This window comes from Cavia porcellus, unplaced genomic scaffold, assembly GCF_034190915.1.
Source record: "Cavia porcellus strain 051 isolate PalLab524CR breed Dunkin Hartley unplaced genomic scaffold, mCavPor4.1 scaffold_25, whole genome shotgun sequence".
NCBI classification, from domain to species: Eukaryota; Metazoa; Chordata; class Mammalia; order Rodentia; family Caviidae; genus Cavia; species Cavia porcellus.
This window is the reverse complement of record NW_026947508.1, coordinates 35186985-35204965: the sequence shown is the minus strand read 5'-3', so window position 1 is coordinate 35204965 and position 17981 is coordinate 35186985. Positions and strand designations below refer to the sequence as shown.

Genomic DNA, 17981 nt, shown 5'->3' with positions numbered 1-17981 from the left:
TATTAAACATGCTCAGGAGACTTATACCACCCACCAAAGTTGGGCAAAACTATCTGACACAAAATTTATCCAGTAATAAAGCACTGCATATCTCATATAACCTAGTGAACACTACACTAAAAGTAAACAACAGAAATGTAGTATACGTATATTTCTGCACTCTTGAAAACGTTGGTATAGACAAAGACTTTATGAACAAAAGCCCGACTGCACAGTAACTATCACACAGGATCAACAACTGGGATCTCACCCTACTAAAAAGCATTTGTACAGCAGAAGAAACCACCAACAGAGTGAAGAGACAAACCCACAATGTGGGAGAAAATGTTTGCCAGCTGTATCTCAGACAAAGGATTACTATCAAGAAGATATAAAGAACTCAAAAAAATCAGTCCTCCCAGATTTAAAGACCCAATAGAAAGATAGGCATCTGAGATGAACACACACTTCTCAGATGAAGAAGTACAAACAGCAAATAAATACAGGAAAAAATGTTCAACATTACTGGTCATTTGAGAGCTGCAAATTAAAACAACACTGAGAATCTACCTCATCCAGAAAGAATGACTGTTATCAAGAAATCTACCAATAACAAATACTGGAGGGGCAGTGGGGAAAAAGAACCCTTCTCCACTGGGGGTGGGAATGCAGACTGGTGCAAGCACTGTAGAAATCAGTGTGGAAACTCCTCAAAAAACTTTAGGATTGAAGGTCCCATTCAACCCAGCTAGTCCCCTTCTGAGTATCTTCCCAAAAGAATTAAAAACATCATAGCACAGTGATATATGTGCACCCGTATTTACAGCAGCACAATTTGTAATAGCCAGAACTTGCAAACAATCTAAATTACCCATCAACTGAGGAATGGATAAAAAAAAAAAAAAAAAAAAAAAAAGATGTGGTAATTCTTTTGATTGGTTTTACAGTGTTTTGTTTTTGGCTTGATTTTGCCATACCTGATGGGATGGATAACTATTGTAAAGACAAGATATACTATGGTAGCTATTATTTTTTTTTTCAGTATCCTGCTTTAAAACTCTGTACTAATTCTGCTGCACTGTCTTATTGGCTTTGTTCTGTCTTGTTTTGTTGGATTTTACATCATTAAAATAAAAAATTTTTTAATTAGATAAAAAAAGATGTACTTTTATGCAACAGGAATACTACTCTGCTATCAAGGATAAACTGGACACTTTTACAGGTGAATGGGTGCAACCTGGGACCATACTCATTAGTGAAATAAATAAGACACATATATGTAAACACTGTATTGTCTCAGTGTTAGAAGCTAAAAGAAACAACATGTATATACGTATGTATGTAGAAAGAAGATAGTTATACTACTGATTTCTCTGAGTTCACTGAAGAGAAAGATTTGTGCTAGTATTGTTCAGACAAGAATGGCATTTTACACTTTTGTAAATCTTTTTTATGTCCAGTTTACTGAAAAAAATCTGGGCTCAGGGCTGGGGATTTAGCTCAGTGGCATAAGCGCCTGCCTTGAAAGCAGGCAGTCGTGAGTTCAATCCCTGGTACCGATAAAAAGGAAAAAGACAAAAAAAAAAAAAAATCTGGGCTCTATTTGCTTCCACATGCAGTATGTCATAAATTGTTTGGAACAAAGTACAGAATATGTAAATTTTGTCCTCTCATAGATTAAACAAAAAAGGAAAGCGCATTATACTAACCTCTTCAAATGATTCTGGATACCCTGCTTAGATACTAACCAAAACTCAAACACTAATAGTTTCCTATAGGTTAGTCATAATACGGAATCTAGAACAATATTCAGACATCATTACTTGTGGACTTCAGGACTCATCAAATCTTGTACCTGTTAAATTTTGATGAGAAAATGTTTTAGCACTTGGGACCAGCATCAGTCTCAGGGTCACTCAGTAACAGTGCAAAGCCCTGACACAGCCCTCATTCTTCTTTTGTTCTTTTGTGCATTTGAGATGCTAATCATGGGTCACAAGGTTAGGAATGTGCTGCAAAGCCTAAAAGACTTATATTAGTTGAGTAAAAGACCATATTATTAGTCCAGTAAAACGTGAAAGTCGTGAGGAACTTTAATGAGTTATTTCTAATTACATTTTTTCATATGGGAAAAATCTGTTCAGTACTTGTCAGTCTGACACCCATCACAAATTCTGGAAAGAATTAACTACAATCACTGAGGAATGACTGTACACGGATGAACATTTTCAGACCCTGTTACATTAAAATCCACTGCCCTCAAAGTATAAATAACTTAAAGAGTAAAATAAAAGACAGATAATAGCTATAGGGAGGATAGGTCTTTTACAAATGAGAAAAGGACTAAGCAATGAAGACAGCAGGAGGGAAGAGAAGAGGAAGCAAAATGAATTAAGGTATGTTACATACATGTATCGACTCCCCATAATGAATGTAATCATTATGTACTGTAAATATGAACTAATAAAAATTTTTAAAATCCATTGCTGGGGATGCCTCAGGGAGAGAACCAGCTAGCATCTCCCAAGAACACACCATGTTGGAACTTGAGGCACTGGGAAAGAAAGCAACCCGCTCACCTCCCTGGTAAGCAGCTGTGAGCCTACTGGCACACGGGCTGAGAATCAAGCATCCTGTCCTTCCCTTTACCCCCACAGTTAGCAAATGGGAGCCAGAGGCCTGAGCATCTCTTGGGAGGTTGACCCTATGCAATACAGCAAATACGGGGATTTCCTTCTACCATCTCTTTGAAGGCAAATATTTGTTTTTGGCTTTGTTCTGATTAATTGTATTGTTCTATTGAATATTGTTTTGATAAGTTCTATAATGTTTTGATTTGACTTTGCTATACCTGATTGAAAACACAACTATTGTGAAGGTAACGAGATATACTACGGTACCTGTTACTGTTATCCCGGTAACCTGTTCTGAAGTTCTGTACCAATTTCACTGCATTGTCTCAATTGGCTTTGTTCTGTCTTGTTCTGTTGTATTTTACTATCTTCAAAAATTTAAAAAAAAAAATCTATTGCTTTATCTATACTTTGGCTCTTTCATCCATTCTAATTTCACAGTATCAAAAGAGTAGTTATTTGGGTATCAGTGATTCACTGAGTTACACAATCTTCCAATGTTTCACATAATTATACACTAGCAAAACAACACTTTTGTTAACAGTGCTACTGATATTATCAGAAAAATATTTAAATATTGAGACATCAAGCTCGTGGCAGCAGATACAAGTTTTTCAGAATTCTAATTTTCACTTGTAAGCTCAAATGTTGTCTCCACAAAAAAGTCAGTTGTTCCCTTTGAAGTGGCAACTAACTTCTTTCGTTTTTGTGAAAAAGTCTGCAAATACACATACCTAGATAAGCATAAGCATACCTATCAATCATTTTAAGTAAAAATTATGTTTTCAAAAGAGCAGCTAAGCTTTTAGTACAATTCAGAGTGCTTTTCCTTGAGACAAAAAAAAATTACTATGAGTGCTGTAGTACTTTATATATATTTCACATTTCATTGCATTTGAATAAAATGATCCATATTCACAAATCAAATTTTAATAAAATGTTTCATCAATAGTATTCTTAAGTAAAACTGGCTTTAAAAAAAAACACGTGTGGGGGTTTAGCTCAGCAGTATAAGTGCCTGCTTGGCAAATGCAAGGTCATGAGTTCAATCCCCGGTACAAAAACTAAAAACAAACAAACAAAAAAAACCACCTAAAATAGGAAAAAAAATACAATGACAATTAATACAATTGGGGGCTCCTGGTTTGATTAGTCCTATGGTGCTAGCAGATAGCACCACAGGCAGTCAGCATCTCATTACTAATGTACGAATATGGTACTTCTAATCAAATTTTAAGAACCACTGTTGCTATAAAAGATAGTGCCCTGTTTTGTTTTTATTGGTTTTATTCTGTTGTTTTATTTGATTTTATGAGGTCTCATGGATGGGCAGATATTTTGAAGAGAACAAGAGGCATCAAGGCAGCCATTGTTGATTTCTTATTATCTTATTTTGCTTTCACTGTTTTGTTTTGATTGGCTTTATTCTGTTTTGTTTGGCTTTATTCTCTTAAAAATAAAAACATTTTTTAAAAAAGACAGCACTCTGCTTGGCTCAGAGATTCTGTCTCTGACGAGCACAGCTCCCTGACTACAGCACCGTACATTCAGCTTTTAGTTTCACATGTTACTCACTGGCCTCATCCTTCAACACTTTTTCTCTTATTGACTTCCTGCCTATTTTTTCTCACAATACTTTCCTTTCACTAGATTTTATATACTTGATATAATTATCTTTCTTGTAGTAACTAGCCTAGACATCTCATCTGCATATTTACCTTAACAAAGCCTAACTGAATTGATACATCTCACCATACTAACAAATGTAAGAAAAATGCTTTAACTCGATACCCCTCAATTTGGCAGGTGGGGGGATGCATGACTGGGGATTGAACTCGACACTTTGCACTAAGCAACATGCCCAGCCCTTGTTTTATACTTTAAAACAGGATCCCACTAAGTTACCCAGTGTCTTAAATCACGTATCGCTGGGACAAAATACCAACACCCATAATTTAATGGAGGTGAGGTTTATTTTGGCTCATGATGACAGTCCATGATGTCATGACATCCCTAGCAAAAGGAGAAGCAGGAAGGGAGATATTCCCTTCCAGGTCACAACCTCTTCCAGGTGCCACCACATAACAGCACAGTCAGCTGTAAACTCATCAATGGATTAGCCCACAATCCATTCAGAAGTTATAGCACACCATGACCTAGTCACTGCTTCCAGACGCCCCGCTCTGAAACCTTAAGATGTCTGGGGAACACTTCTGGTCCAAACGATAACACTCAAGCTGAGTTCCAACATGGGACCCTTCTGCCTCAACCTCTCAAAGTGCTGAAATTACAAGTAAAGTACGTCCCACTGTATCCCTGACTTCTTCATTTACATTCTATCACCAACTAGTAGTATAGCTCCATCTCTTGGCTTTTATGATGCCAGATGCTAACTGAGTAATACTGCCTTTTGTGGCATACAGCCAATATTATGCAGGTTTACTCAAAGGTTTACCAGTTTATCATTCCTTCCTGTACCTTCCTTTGAAGGTCCTTTTGCTGGTAGTGAATTTTCTTCAGTATCTGCCTCATTCTCAAAAGATGGTTTCATGGCACGTACAGATTCCAGCTGACAGCTGTTTTCTTTAAAAATAATAAAAACAGTTCACTGACTTCCAGTTTTTATTGCTACTCTTCAGAAGCCAATTACCCATCTAATTGTTGTCCTTTTGAAGGTATTATTTTTCCCTGGCTATTTTTACCAAATTATAATAACATAAATTGCCCCTATCCAAAGTGTATAGACTTGGTGAATTTTGATGTATTCATCAGTATCTGTAACATACGTACATTAATCTGTGAAACTGTCACAACTAAGCTAGTGAACACACTGTATTAGTCATTTTCCTATCACTGGGACAAAACACCCAACACTTAACAAAATTTAAAAGGTTTATTTGGCTCACAGTTCAGGGAGTTCACTCCATGGTCAGCTGGCTCTGAGGCAGAAAAATCATGATGGAAGACTGTGGTGGAGAAAAACTGCTTCACCTATAGCAGGCAACAAGTAGAAATAGGGAGGAGCCCAAGAGGACACATCCTTCCAGGTCATGGTCTCAGTGACTCACCTACTCTGGTCAGGCCCTACCTTCTAACAGGACCTTCAGCTGTAAACTCATCAATGATGAATCCTGTGGTGGAGTCTAGAATCATCCATGATCTAGTCCCCTACCAATAAGCCCCACAGCTGAATACATGAGCTTTGAGGAGCTTTTCAGATTTAAATTTTAATATCCATCAATCTCATATTCCTTCATGCCTTTAAATCCACCCTTCCTCTTTTCACAACCTATCACTGGGCTGCTTTTATCATTTTAAGTTTGAATTTTATGGAATTCTGCATAAATGGAATCATGTATTATGAATGCTTATGCCTGGTTTCTGTCAGCATAACTGAGATTCATTCACGTTCATATGTGTATCAATAATTCATTCATTTTAATAGCAATGTTCCACTATATGGATAAGTCACAATTTGTTTATCTATTTACCTATTGATGGATCTTTTGAGCTGGTTGAGCTATTGTAAATACAGTTGTTAAAATCAAGGTTTTGAAGAGACAAGGTTTTGAACAGACGTACGTTTTTACTTCTCTTTGAGTGCAGTGACTAGCAGCATACTGGGTGAATATTCAATGTTCAAAACATTGTCAAATGTTTTTCAAAGTTGTTGTACCATTTTACATTCCCATCAGCTGCATAAATCTAGAATGGTTGCTCTACATCACCCCCAATACTTGATATAGTCTTCTCAGTGTAATATCTTACTGTGGCTTTAATTTGTATTTTCTTCCAATTTCTAATTATGTTATCCATCTCTTCACTTACCTATTTTTGATCTGTGTAGCTACTTTGTGAAATGTCTTTTGTATCTGCCCATGTTTGATTTTTTTTATCTCCTTCTGAGTTGCATGAGTTCATTACATACTCAAAATATAAGTCCTTTGTGTATATGTTTTTGCAAAACTTCCTCTCAGCCTTTGGCTTGTCTTTAAAATTTTGTAGCAGTGTATTTTGAAGAGCTAAAACTTCTACTTTATTTTAAAAGACAGGTCTCATTATATTACTTGGTCTGATCTTGAACTCCTGGGCTCAAGTGATCCTCCTGTTTTGGCATCTGAAGCTGTTGGGACTACACAAGTGGGCCACCACACTTAGCAAGGTTTTATTTTTAATAAGGTACAATATATTAATTTTTAAAATTCAGTAGAGTGTGCCGATATATTCTGGAGACTAAGGCAGCAAGATCATTGCAAGTTCCAAGCCAGCCTGAGCTACACAGAGACCCTGCTTCAAAATTAAAAAAAAAAAAACAAAGAAGAAGAAGAAGAAGAAGCTTTTTGTTCCCCATTTAAGAAATCTTTTTCAAATTTAAGGTAACTAAGATTTCTCTCCAATATTTTGTTCAATGAGTTTTATAGTTTTAGCTCTTTTTAGGTACTTGATTCATTTTAAGTTAATTTTGTATATGGAGAGAGATGATGAGTCAAGGTTCATTTTTTTTGTTTGTGACCATTTGTTGAACACAGTTATATTGTTCTATTAAACTGCTCTGGCATATTTTCAAAACTCAACTGGCCATATATGCCTGGACTCTTTTCTGACCCACAGATATATACATCCACCTTTATACCAATACCATTCTATCTACTATAGCCTTACAATGAATTTTGAAAGCAGATGCTTCAACTTGATTCTCTTTCAACATAGGTTTAACTATTCTAAGTTTCCTATTCTAAATTTTAAAATCAGTTGTCATGCTCTACCAAATTAAAAAAAAGGACAAAAACTGAGATTTCTGCAATTTTGGTTGAGAATATAAGTTCTAAAACAAGCTGGGAAGATTCAATATCTTAACAATGACATCTTCTGACCATGAACGTGATATGGCTATTTGAATACTCTTTAATTTCTTACAGCAATGTTTCATGGCTCTTAGGGTACATGTTGGCCATTTTGCTCCCTGAGGGACTTATTCCCCTGCTAACAAAGGCCATTCTCCTAATTATCATGCAATTTAGAGGTATACAAAAACAATTATCTAATCATACTGAGTTGCAATTTTTATTTCCTCTCTTTACCATTTACCTTTCTTTTACAAAGGCAATCATCCTATTTGTTTAACATGTTTGTATACATAATTCTTTTATACATACAAGTTTAATTCTTACCAATTGAAAAATAACAATTTCATTAATTTGAAGAAATGACAGTTATATACATTCCCAAAACCAACACCACAATCAATATGATATAAGGGCATTTCCATCAGTCTCAAAAAATTCCTGGTGCCCTTCTAACAATCCATTACTCTTCACGCCAGGTAATTACTGATCTGTTTTTGAATTACTAATAATTAGTTTCCATTTTATATAAATGGAGCCATAGAATATGTACTCTTTTTGTCTTGGGGTTTTGGTTTTTGGGGTTTTTTTGCTCAGAATATGAGTTTCATATTTATCCATGTCTCAAGTTTGTTTTTTTAATTGCTGAATAGTACTCCACTGTATGGATAGATATATCACATTTTGTCTGTCCATCCACTTAGTGATAGACATTTAGAGTATTTTCTAGTTTGGGGATATTGGGAATAATGCTGATATCAGCACTGACGTACAAGTCTTTATGTAGACGGATATTTCTTGCATAAATACTTCTGACTAGAGCAACTGTATCATTTGGCAAGTGTATGTTTACTGGTTTGAGAAACTTCCAAGCCAGTTTCCAAAGTGGGTGTACCATTTTACATCTGCAATCACAATACACAAGGCCTTCTACTGGTTTCACACCCCTGACAAAAATTTGTTATCATGTTTTTAAAATGCTAGCTACTCTGATGAATGTGATGTTGTGGTTTTGTACTTCCTGATGACTGATAAAGCTAAGAATATTTTCAAATCTTTGAGTCATTCTTCTATCGTGTTCTATAAAGTGTCTTCAAATCACTCATCTTTGATTAAGGTGCACAGAGTCTTACTAAAGTTGTAAAAACTATGTACCTTGGATACAAATATATACAACTGTTGAAGGTACTGAATACTGTAATTTAGAGCACTGAATCTTTTCCTATTCTGTGGCCTGCCTTTTCATTCTCTGTATAGTACATATTTTAAGGAGTAGAAAATTTTAATTTTGGTTAAGTTTATCAGTTTTTAATCTTGTGGCTCATGGTTTTTGAAGCCTATCTAAGAATCTTGATGTTTTCTGTTACTTTAGAGAAATAAAACTATTTTTTTTTTCCTTTTTGTTCATTTGAGACAAGGTCTCACTCTGTAATTCAAGCTGGCCTTAAACCCTATGTAGCCTGGACTGGCCTCAAACTCACATCGATCCTCCTACCTCAGACTCCTGAGTCCTCAGATTACCCGCATCCACTCAAACTCTGAGGGAGATGGGGTTCGGTTTGTTGTTTGTTCTTAATATAGATACTTGCTATCTAGAGTCCAGTCTGATACATAGCCCAGGCTACCCTCAAATTTGTGATGAATATAAAGGAGAATAGTCATATTCTGGGCTAAAGCATATGCATATACTTAAGTTAATTTACCACTAGAAGGCTCTCCAGAATGCTTATATCAGTCTATCTTCCCACCAGCAGAGGACAGAGGTTACAGTATTTTTACATTGCTGCCAACATTTGATATTATCCAGCTTTCTAGTTCTTGTCAATCTAAAAGGTATAAAGTGCTATTTGTTGTTGTTGTTAATACTGGGAACTGAATGCCAAGTCAGGCCAGCACTTCACTACTGAAGTACATCCCCAGCCCCCCCCCCCCTTTTTTTTTGTCTTTTTGAGACAGGGTCTCGCTCTGCAGTTCAGGCAGGCCTTCAGCTCATTTTGTAGCCCAGGCTGGTCTCCAACTCACAATGATCCTCCTGCCTCAGCCTCCTAAGTGCTGGGATTACAGGGGTGAGCCACCACGCCCAGCTAGTCCCAGTCCTTTTAAAGAACCTTTATTATGATATAGGATCTCATTAAATTGCCCAGTCCTCCTGCCTCAGCCTCCCAAACAGCTAGGATTATAGTGTGTACCAGCACAACTAGCTACTATTTTAATTTCTGTATTTCTTATTGCCCACGAGTTTGTTTTTTTTTTTTTTTTTTTATTTAAGGAGAAAAGAAAAGAAAGAAAAAAAAAACAGTGAAGGGGTACAAGTTATACAGATTTACAGGAGAAAAAAATGCGCAGTAGGAAATCACTAGTTAATGGATTAAATATTGCCATCTTAGAAATAATTGTTCAAGTCACAAAATTAAAGCTTGTAGAGTGGACATTCCAACAATGATACTGCAAACAGTTCTGTTCAATGATCCAATAAAACTCTGTGATATCATTTTCTATCTTATACATTTAAATATACATGCAGTTATATAGTTTAGAGCACTTTCTTTTCCTCTCTTTTGTACCGTGACTATTACACATTTTGGGTTTCATTGCTCCCACGGTTCTTACTGCTTTTTTGGAAGAGAGTAAAACCAAATGTGACATAACAGAACAGAATCGGTCAAGTCAAAAGGGTGGACACAATAGATAATATAAAAACATAATACAAGGTGATCAACAATGGTTACCATAATGCCTCCCGCTATTTCTAATAGAATTGCCTATATCATTAGTTGTAATACAATTGAACAAAACCGTAAAGAATAAAACCGACAAAACCAAAACATTGGAGATATTGTAGGTCTTCAAAAGTAGATAAAAGTCAACGAGAATGGGCGTTATAATGAATCTCATTATCTTCTCAGCTGATGCCTAAACTTTCGAACCTGATACTATCCAGCAAAACAGAATAGAGGAACCTCAGTCAAAAACAAGATGGTGAGAGTAATACAGGGCTTCAAATCGAGATAATAGAAAGTCAAAGTGGGTTACTATATTATATCCTGCTATATTTTTCCCTTTAATTAAATGGATAAAAATAAAAAAGTAAATAATGGAGTGGAGATTGAGAAAAAAGAGGGCATAACAGCGAAACAGGGCAGATCAAAACATAACCATTTAAACAGAATAGTGTTTCACCACCAGATAATCCTGACCCAAAAATAGTTACCATATTGACTCCCTCCCTGAAGTCCTTGAGTACAACTTCATATACTGTAGCATTAAGTATATCAAAACAATGTAAAACCATTTAAGAGAATGACAGCATTATAGAGCATTTAGAATCGACTAACAGAAAATGAACAATGGTCTCTGTATAATCTTGTCTTTAAAAGGTTTTTGCTTATACTATCGTACATAACAAAATCCAATAAGATACAACCTGTTTAGACCATTGGAGACAGAAGAACAAAAGCTAGATGAGACTTCAAAACCAGATGGTACTAAATCAGCATTACCTATTAAGATGTCATTTTCTCCAAAAAAAGCTGTTCCTATCATCCAATCTTCTCTGTCTCATTTCTGTTGAGCTCTTTTTCTGTCAGTAGCTGTCAGTTTGTCTTCTTCATTTTGTTCTCTGCTCCATTTGTTGTGGCCTCCCCGCCACTATTTCTAGGTTCTTTGTATTTTTCTTTTTTTAGAATATCCTGCAATACTTTCTGTAGGGTTGAATTGGTGGTTGCAAATTCCCCCAGTTCCTCTTTATCCTGGAAGCACCTCGTTTTTCCATCAATTTCCAGGGACAGTTGTGCAGGATATATCAATCTTGGCTGGAGATTATTATCTTTCAAAGCTTGAATTATTTCTCCCCATGCTCTTCGTGATTTGATGGTTTGTGAAGAGAAATCTGCTGTAATTCTGATGGGTATTCCCTTGTAAGTGATCTGTTTCTTGTCTCTTACAGCTTTTAATATTCTGTTCTTTTATTGAATTTCTGGAATTTTTATTATTATATGCCTGGGTGTTTCTCTGTTAGGGTTGTAGGTAGCTGGGGTCCTGTATGCCTCATACATCTGAGTATCTTTACCTTTTGCTAAATTAGGAAAATTCTCCTGGATTATTTCTGTGAGTAGCTTTTGTAGTTCACTTGTTTGTGTCCCTACTTCTTCTTTTATGTTCTTAATCCTTAAGTTATGGCTCCTCTTATCATCTTCTTGTCTTTGTATTATTGCTGTGTGTTTCTTTGTTATTTTTAAGAAGTTTTTCATTTCATTCTCCCATGTTTCAAGTCTGCCCTCCAATTCAGATAGTCTGTCCTTAGTTTCTTTCAAGCTGTTATGCCAGTCTTGGATAGACTTCTTAATTTCTTGATAGTCCCTTTGAACCTGCTTCACATACTCAATGCTTTCTCTGTTTTCTCCATCAAGCAATTCTCCCCTCTTTTTCTGTTCTTCCATTCCACCATCTGCTTTTTCCTGGGTGGTGCTTAGCATTTCTCTAACTATTCTGCATACTTCTAGCTTCAGGTCATTGATAACTTCATTCCTGAATTGGTCTATGAGGCTCTCTATATGGTGCTTAATGTATATTGGTGCGGTGTCCACTATTGCCTGATTCTCAGGATTGGGGGCCGAGGAGCCTTTTTTGTTGCTTCCCTTCCCCATATTTTCTGTTCCTTATAAAATGCAATCTTACATAGGAGGCCCGGCTTCCCTGCCTGTCAGCCACAGCCTGATCAAATTGCGCTGGCTAGTTGTTCCCGCCCACCGCTGCGCCCCAGGGAGTTGCGGAGGAGGCAGCCTACGCGGGAGTCGGTCGCTCCTCCGGGCCACCGACAGGCTCTGGGATCTGGGTTAGGCCAGCCTAGGGAGTCCGCCAGCAGCGTCACTCAGGCCAGGCACCTTTCACCAATCCCGTCCGAGAGGGGAATGTGCGGCTGGGGTTGCCACCGCGCCCTGCTCTTACAGGACTGCCCGAGCCCAGAAAAACCTCCGCTGGAGTCAAACTGTGGTAGGGAGTCAGTTTCTCGCTCACCTCACCACCAGTCAGTTTTCCTCCTTGTCCGTCCTGTTTCCGACTCCGTTCGCAGACTCCCGTTCCCAGAGCTCGGCGCGTCTCTCCTTGCCGAGCCGCTGTGGAGGCAGCCAGCCGCCGGGCGGCGGGAAACCCAAATCGCGGTTTCCAATGGCGCGCGGTCGAGCCTCCACACCGAGACTTCTCTGTTCCTATTTTAGCGCCAGGACCGCATTCTAAGTTGGATTCTCTCAGCCCAGTTCGTTCCTGAGTCAGCAGAGTACATCTCTACTGGTTCGTATCTCCTTAGTCCGCATCATTCCTGGCCTCTGAGCCGAGCGTTTCAGAGAGCCTTCAGTAGCTGCTGCTGTCTGTCCGCCATGTTCTCCGATCCCCCCTTGCCCACGAGTTTGATTGTATCTTCATATGCTTAGTCTGAATTTTCCAATTCTATAAATTACCCATCAAATTTTTTTCTACTTTTTACTGAGATTGTTGCCCTTTGCTTCTTGACTGCAGAAGTACCTTGTATATTATATACCAACCCCTGTGAATTTTAAATATTGAAATTTTTTTTCTCCTAGTATAATTTTGCCCAGTGTCCTTAAGAACACCAAACCCTTAAATTTGACTTAATCGATTAAATCAATTCAAATCATTCACCTTTCAAGGCTATGATGATTTTGAAGATAAGTCAGGAATTGCAAGGTGTCAGATTTGGTGACTAAGGTGGATAAGGACCCACAGGTCCTCAGAACTGCTTTGGAAAGTAGCAAAGACCATGGGGTAAGTGTGTTGAAAACTTAGAACAGATATTTTGAAGAGAATGTGTCTTTGTTTGTTTGTTTCTTTCTTTGTCTGTCTTTTTGAGACAGGGTCTTACCACGCAATTCAGGCTGGGCTTTGAGCTCACTATGTAGCCCAGGTTGGTCTCGAACTTGCAACAATCTTCCTGCCTCAGCCTCCCGAGTGCTGGGATTACAGATTACAGGTGTGCATCACCACACCTGGGCAATGCGTCTTTTACTGTAATAAACTTTAACAATTTAAAGCCAGATGAGGTAGCACACAAGTATAATCCCAGCACTCAGGCAGCTGAGACAAGAGGATCACCATGAGTTCAAGACCAGCATCAACTACATAGTGAGACTGTCCCCAAAAAACAAAACAAAACAAACTTTAAATATTCACCATATACTTCAGTCACAGTGGGTATGTTCATCTATATCCAGTTTACCTGGGACAGTACATGGACTATCAAAGGAATGAGTACTGGATAAATAATGTAGTAAATAAAACTCTAGTTTCCTTTCTCATCATAGAAGAAATTCAATAGGAAATTTTATTATTATAAAAAAGAAAAAGTACCTCATAATGTTAAGAACATTTATATTCAAACTTCAAAGTGTCTTCTAAGGTCCTCAGAAAAAAAAAGGACAGCATCACATCTTCAATATTACTAAACCATAACTTAAAATTCACAACATAGCAATCATCTGGGTCCAGAATCTCCTTCCTCTTGATCTTGTTTGACCCTCTCTGACACTAAGCCACCCAGCATTGCTCCTCTTATTCTGTCCTGATACTGAAGCACAGAAATACTGCTATAGAAAATCTACTAGGGGCCAGGGATATGGCTCAGTGGCACAGTGCCCGCCTGGCAAGCTTGAGATCCTAAGTTTGATTCCCAGTACCACCCCTAAAAAAGATAATAATCTACTCAAAATCAAATATCTAAGAGGCTTAACAGACAGAATAACAGAAATGCTGTGAATATTGGATAGTTAGCTAACACTACTAAAGACAGCAAGGAACTAGTAATAAACTACTGAAGCTTACCTACAGCACTTCTCAGTACCACCTCCTCACCTCCAAAATAACCTCTCAAGTCCTCTTGTGGACGACTTTCTTCCTCTCTTCCCTTCCTCTTACGTTCCTCCTTTTCCTTTCTCCACCCTCCTTCTGACACTTCCTACCACTCCTTCTCTGAGCTCCTTTCTTCTCTTTTTATCAGGTGGAACAGAAAACCAAATCCTCTCTTCATCATTTATCATACTCTTCAAAAAAAATGAGTGTGGGTTTTAAAGCTAGAAATTCAGTTTTCAACTCCATTCCCATTAGCTTTAAAAATAATTATCTGTATAACCTTGATAGATTAAACTATGCGCTACAGTTTGCTCAACTAGAAAATGGGAATATAATCACATCTTCACAGAATTATAGCAAGAATTAAATCAGATAAGATAAAACTTGTGAATTGTCTGCCTAATACCTGCCACCGCAATCATCTTCCACAATGTGAATTTCTTTCCCTGCCTAGGAAAATGTTATCTAAACCTTTGTTATATTTTCTATGAGAAAGGAGACCTTTGTTCCTTGCACACATTTTCTACACAGAGGAATCACCATTCTGAATACAGAAAACACCATTATACACAGCATGGCTCAAATGGCTGCTTATCTTGGGTAGTTTCCTTGACTTTAAAAACAAGTGAAGCCAGGTGTGGAGGCACATGCCTGTATTCCCAGCACTTGGGAGGCTAAGACAGGAGAAGCAGGTGTTCAAGACCTCTTTAGTTTACACAGCAAGATCAAAGCCAGCCTGGATTATACGATGAGTCCTTGTCTCAAACAAACAAACAAAAGTACAGAGAAATTTGAATACATTCTTGAAACATAAAGTAATTAGTGATAATTATAAGCTAAACATTAAAGAAGCACTTAAAATTCTATGTAAAACAATAAAAGATAAGACATTGTAAAAAAAAAAAAGACACTATTTTAAAACTTGGCTTGAAGTTGCTTAGTAGTTTGGGCCATAAGAAATAAATGAACTATCTCACAGGACTAATTCTCTAGTTAGGGCCTAAGTTATGGCCTCAGCATAGCGGCAGGCTAGTGCCAGTGTACATTGTGTAACACACGAAATCAAACACACAGATGGAAGAAAAAGGATCGGAAGTCACTGAGTAGGAAAAAAGAAGCCAAAATTTGGCTGGGGATTTAGCTCAGTGGCACAAGCACCTGCCTGGCAAGCGTGAAATTATAAATTCAATATCTGGTACCAAAAAAAAAAGAAGAAGCCAAAATTTTAGTTAGATGTAGATTCAACACCAAATATTAAGACAAAGTTTCATTAAAGAAAACAAAAGACAATATTGAAATGAAAACAGAAAATTCAAAAGTAAAGATACATGTTTTGAGAGCAGAAGAAAAAAAAAAAAAAAACTTCAACATCAAACCCTAAGGCAATAAATGCAAAATTAGAGTGTATTACAATACGGAAATTAAAAAGAACAAAAACCTCAAGAACTAGAGTTATGGGTGTAGTGCAGGTTTTTAACTGAATAACAGCACAATCTCACTGGGCTTAAAAAAGGAATTAAGATTTGCCATGCATGCAGTTAAAAAAAGGAAGGAAGAAAAAAAAAAAAAAAAAAGGTGCTTTCAGCCTGCAGCGACTAAAAGGTTAGGCAATCTCTAATCAAAAGTCCCAGAAATGTTCAGATTATACTCACCGCCCATCTCTGAAAACTATGACAGCATTCAGCTGCATGACAAACTTGCATAACAGACCTGCAACAGGCTGTTCCTGTGACTATACTTACTGGAGTCTTCCCATTGGAGTAAGTGCAGCTTCCACGCAGAATAATACAAAAATCCCAGTACCAGAAAGAGGCAGAGGGCTAGCAGCAGATTGCGCACAAATACCAGGAGTCCCATCTTCACATGATTTACAATTGTCTACATGATCTAAAAGGGAAAAAATAGATCTTAGAAGTTAAAGTAATCAAGGCATGGAGGTCATGCCATGGCGTCTTCCAAGCCACTCATCTTCATCAAGGCCTCAGCATCAACCAGCAGCCAAGCCAGTCATCCGGGCAGTCACACAGGCAGCCTCCTTCATCCCAAACATCCAGCCATTGGTCAAGCAGGCAACTGTGGCCCCCCAAATAAACCTCAAATTCCAACCCCTTCCCACCATCACTATGCCAGTCCACACCATCACTGTACTCCCAGAAAACCAGTTTCCTTGCCTCCAAATTTACACTGTCCAGATCCATTTTGTGCACAGCACACACAGTTATCTCCTTAATAACACAAAATCCCATAAAGTTATTCCCCTGCTCAAAGTTCCTTGTATAACTTTTCCACTACTGCTGAAACAAGGTACTGAATACCTAATAGTTTAACCAACACAGATTTCTTATGTTAGGGTTCCAAAGCCCAGTGTCTGGGTGTAGTATGGCTTAGCAAGGTCCTTTTGCTTAGAGTCTTACAAATCCAAAGCTAAGGGACGGTGGGGCTGGGCATCTTTCTCAAGGCTTTGGAGAAGAATCCACTCTATGCTCATTCTGGCTACTGACTTAGCTCAGAGGCTCCCGTAACAATGCTGGTTCATCAGGCAGGGGCCCATAACCCTCTCTGACTTTCCACACAGCTCCCCCTCACCCATGGCATACTGAGTCTCTCAGTCTTTGAATCTCTCCAATTTACCCTTTTATAAGCATCCTGCTTTTGCTTTCAGACATCCGTTCTTTGTTTTTTAGGGCTCAAGTGACTGCATGGATCCATCTGAATAATCCAGAATAATCTGCCTATAAAGGGTCACAGCCTCCATTACATCTGAAAAGTCCCTTTTTGTATGTGAGGCAACATAGTTACATGGTCCAGGGGTGGATGCCTGGACATCTTTAGGGGGCCATTTTGCCTAACACACTTCTCATTCAATTCTCCATTCCTCTGAATAAAGTAATTGCCCCAAAGCCTGGCAGCACCTGACTGAACCCTGATTTACTCTTTAACTCATCCCCTACTTCTCCTTGCCCAGTAATGGCAAACTTTTAGAGCTTTCAATGACACAAACGGCCACCGCAGCACACTTGCCATAGATTTGTCACCTAACCTCACCTGTGCTACGCACAGGTCATTCTCAGCCTCACTGAAGGCTGCCTTGTTTCTCTCCCTGAGGCTCTCTGGAATCCATCCTCCACTCCCACTCCATGATGTGGGACATCTTGTTGTGCACACTCTGAAACCTACCTTAAGTGAACCTTGAGCCAAGGAGACCTCCGATAATCAGATTACCACCTCCACCCCCCAGCTAAACCAGATGTCCTGGCCCAAAGAAACTCAAGAAAAATAATAATAATGAGGTGAAAAGTTATTGTCCATCTAGAAAAATCAAGAGGATCCCCTGAAAAACCATTGGACCTAACAGGAATTGAGAGGACTGGATGCTTCCATTTCTAACCTTGGAATTTTGTTGTTTTTATGAAAAGACCTTACTATGTTGCCCAGGTTGATCTAAAATTCCTGGGCCCAAATGATCCTCCTGGCTCAGCCTCCCAAGCAGCTGGAAATAAAGGAGTGGACCACTATGGTCAGCTTAGAATTGATAGGAAATTTAATAAAGTAGGCCTTCTCCACATCCAAATAGAAAATATAAGGTGAAAATATTGCATTTGGATGATAATAAAATCTATAAAATACTTAAAACTTGGAAAGAAATGAGTAAGGCTTTCGCCAA

The 17981-nt window shown here is 38.1% G+C and overlaps 1 protein-coding gene across 1 annotated transcript in view; it reads right to left on the bottom strand.

The window, feature by feature from the left end:
- Nucleotides 1-17981, bottom strand: part of LOC101788419 (uncharacterized) — a 165395-nt gene that overhangs the window by 117981 nt on the left and 29433 nt on the right. Inside the window, exon 3 of the mRNA XM_063235128.1 lies at nt 16060-16204. Coding sequence (XP_063091198.1) covers nt 16060-16204 — 145 coding nt within the window. The remainder of the gene's footprint in view (nt 1-16059; nt 16205-17981) is intronic.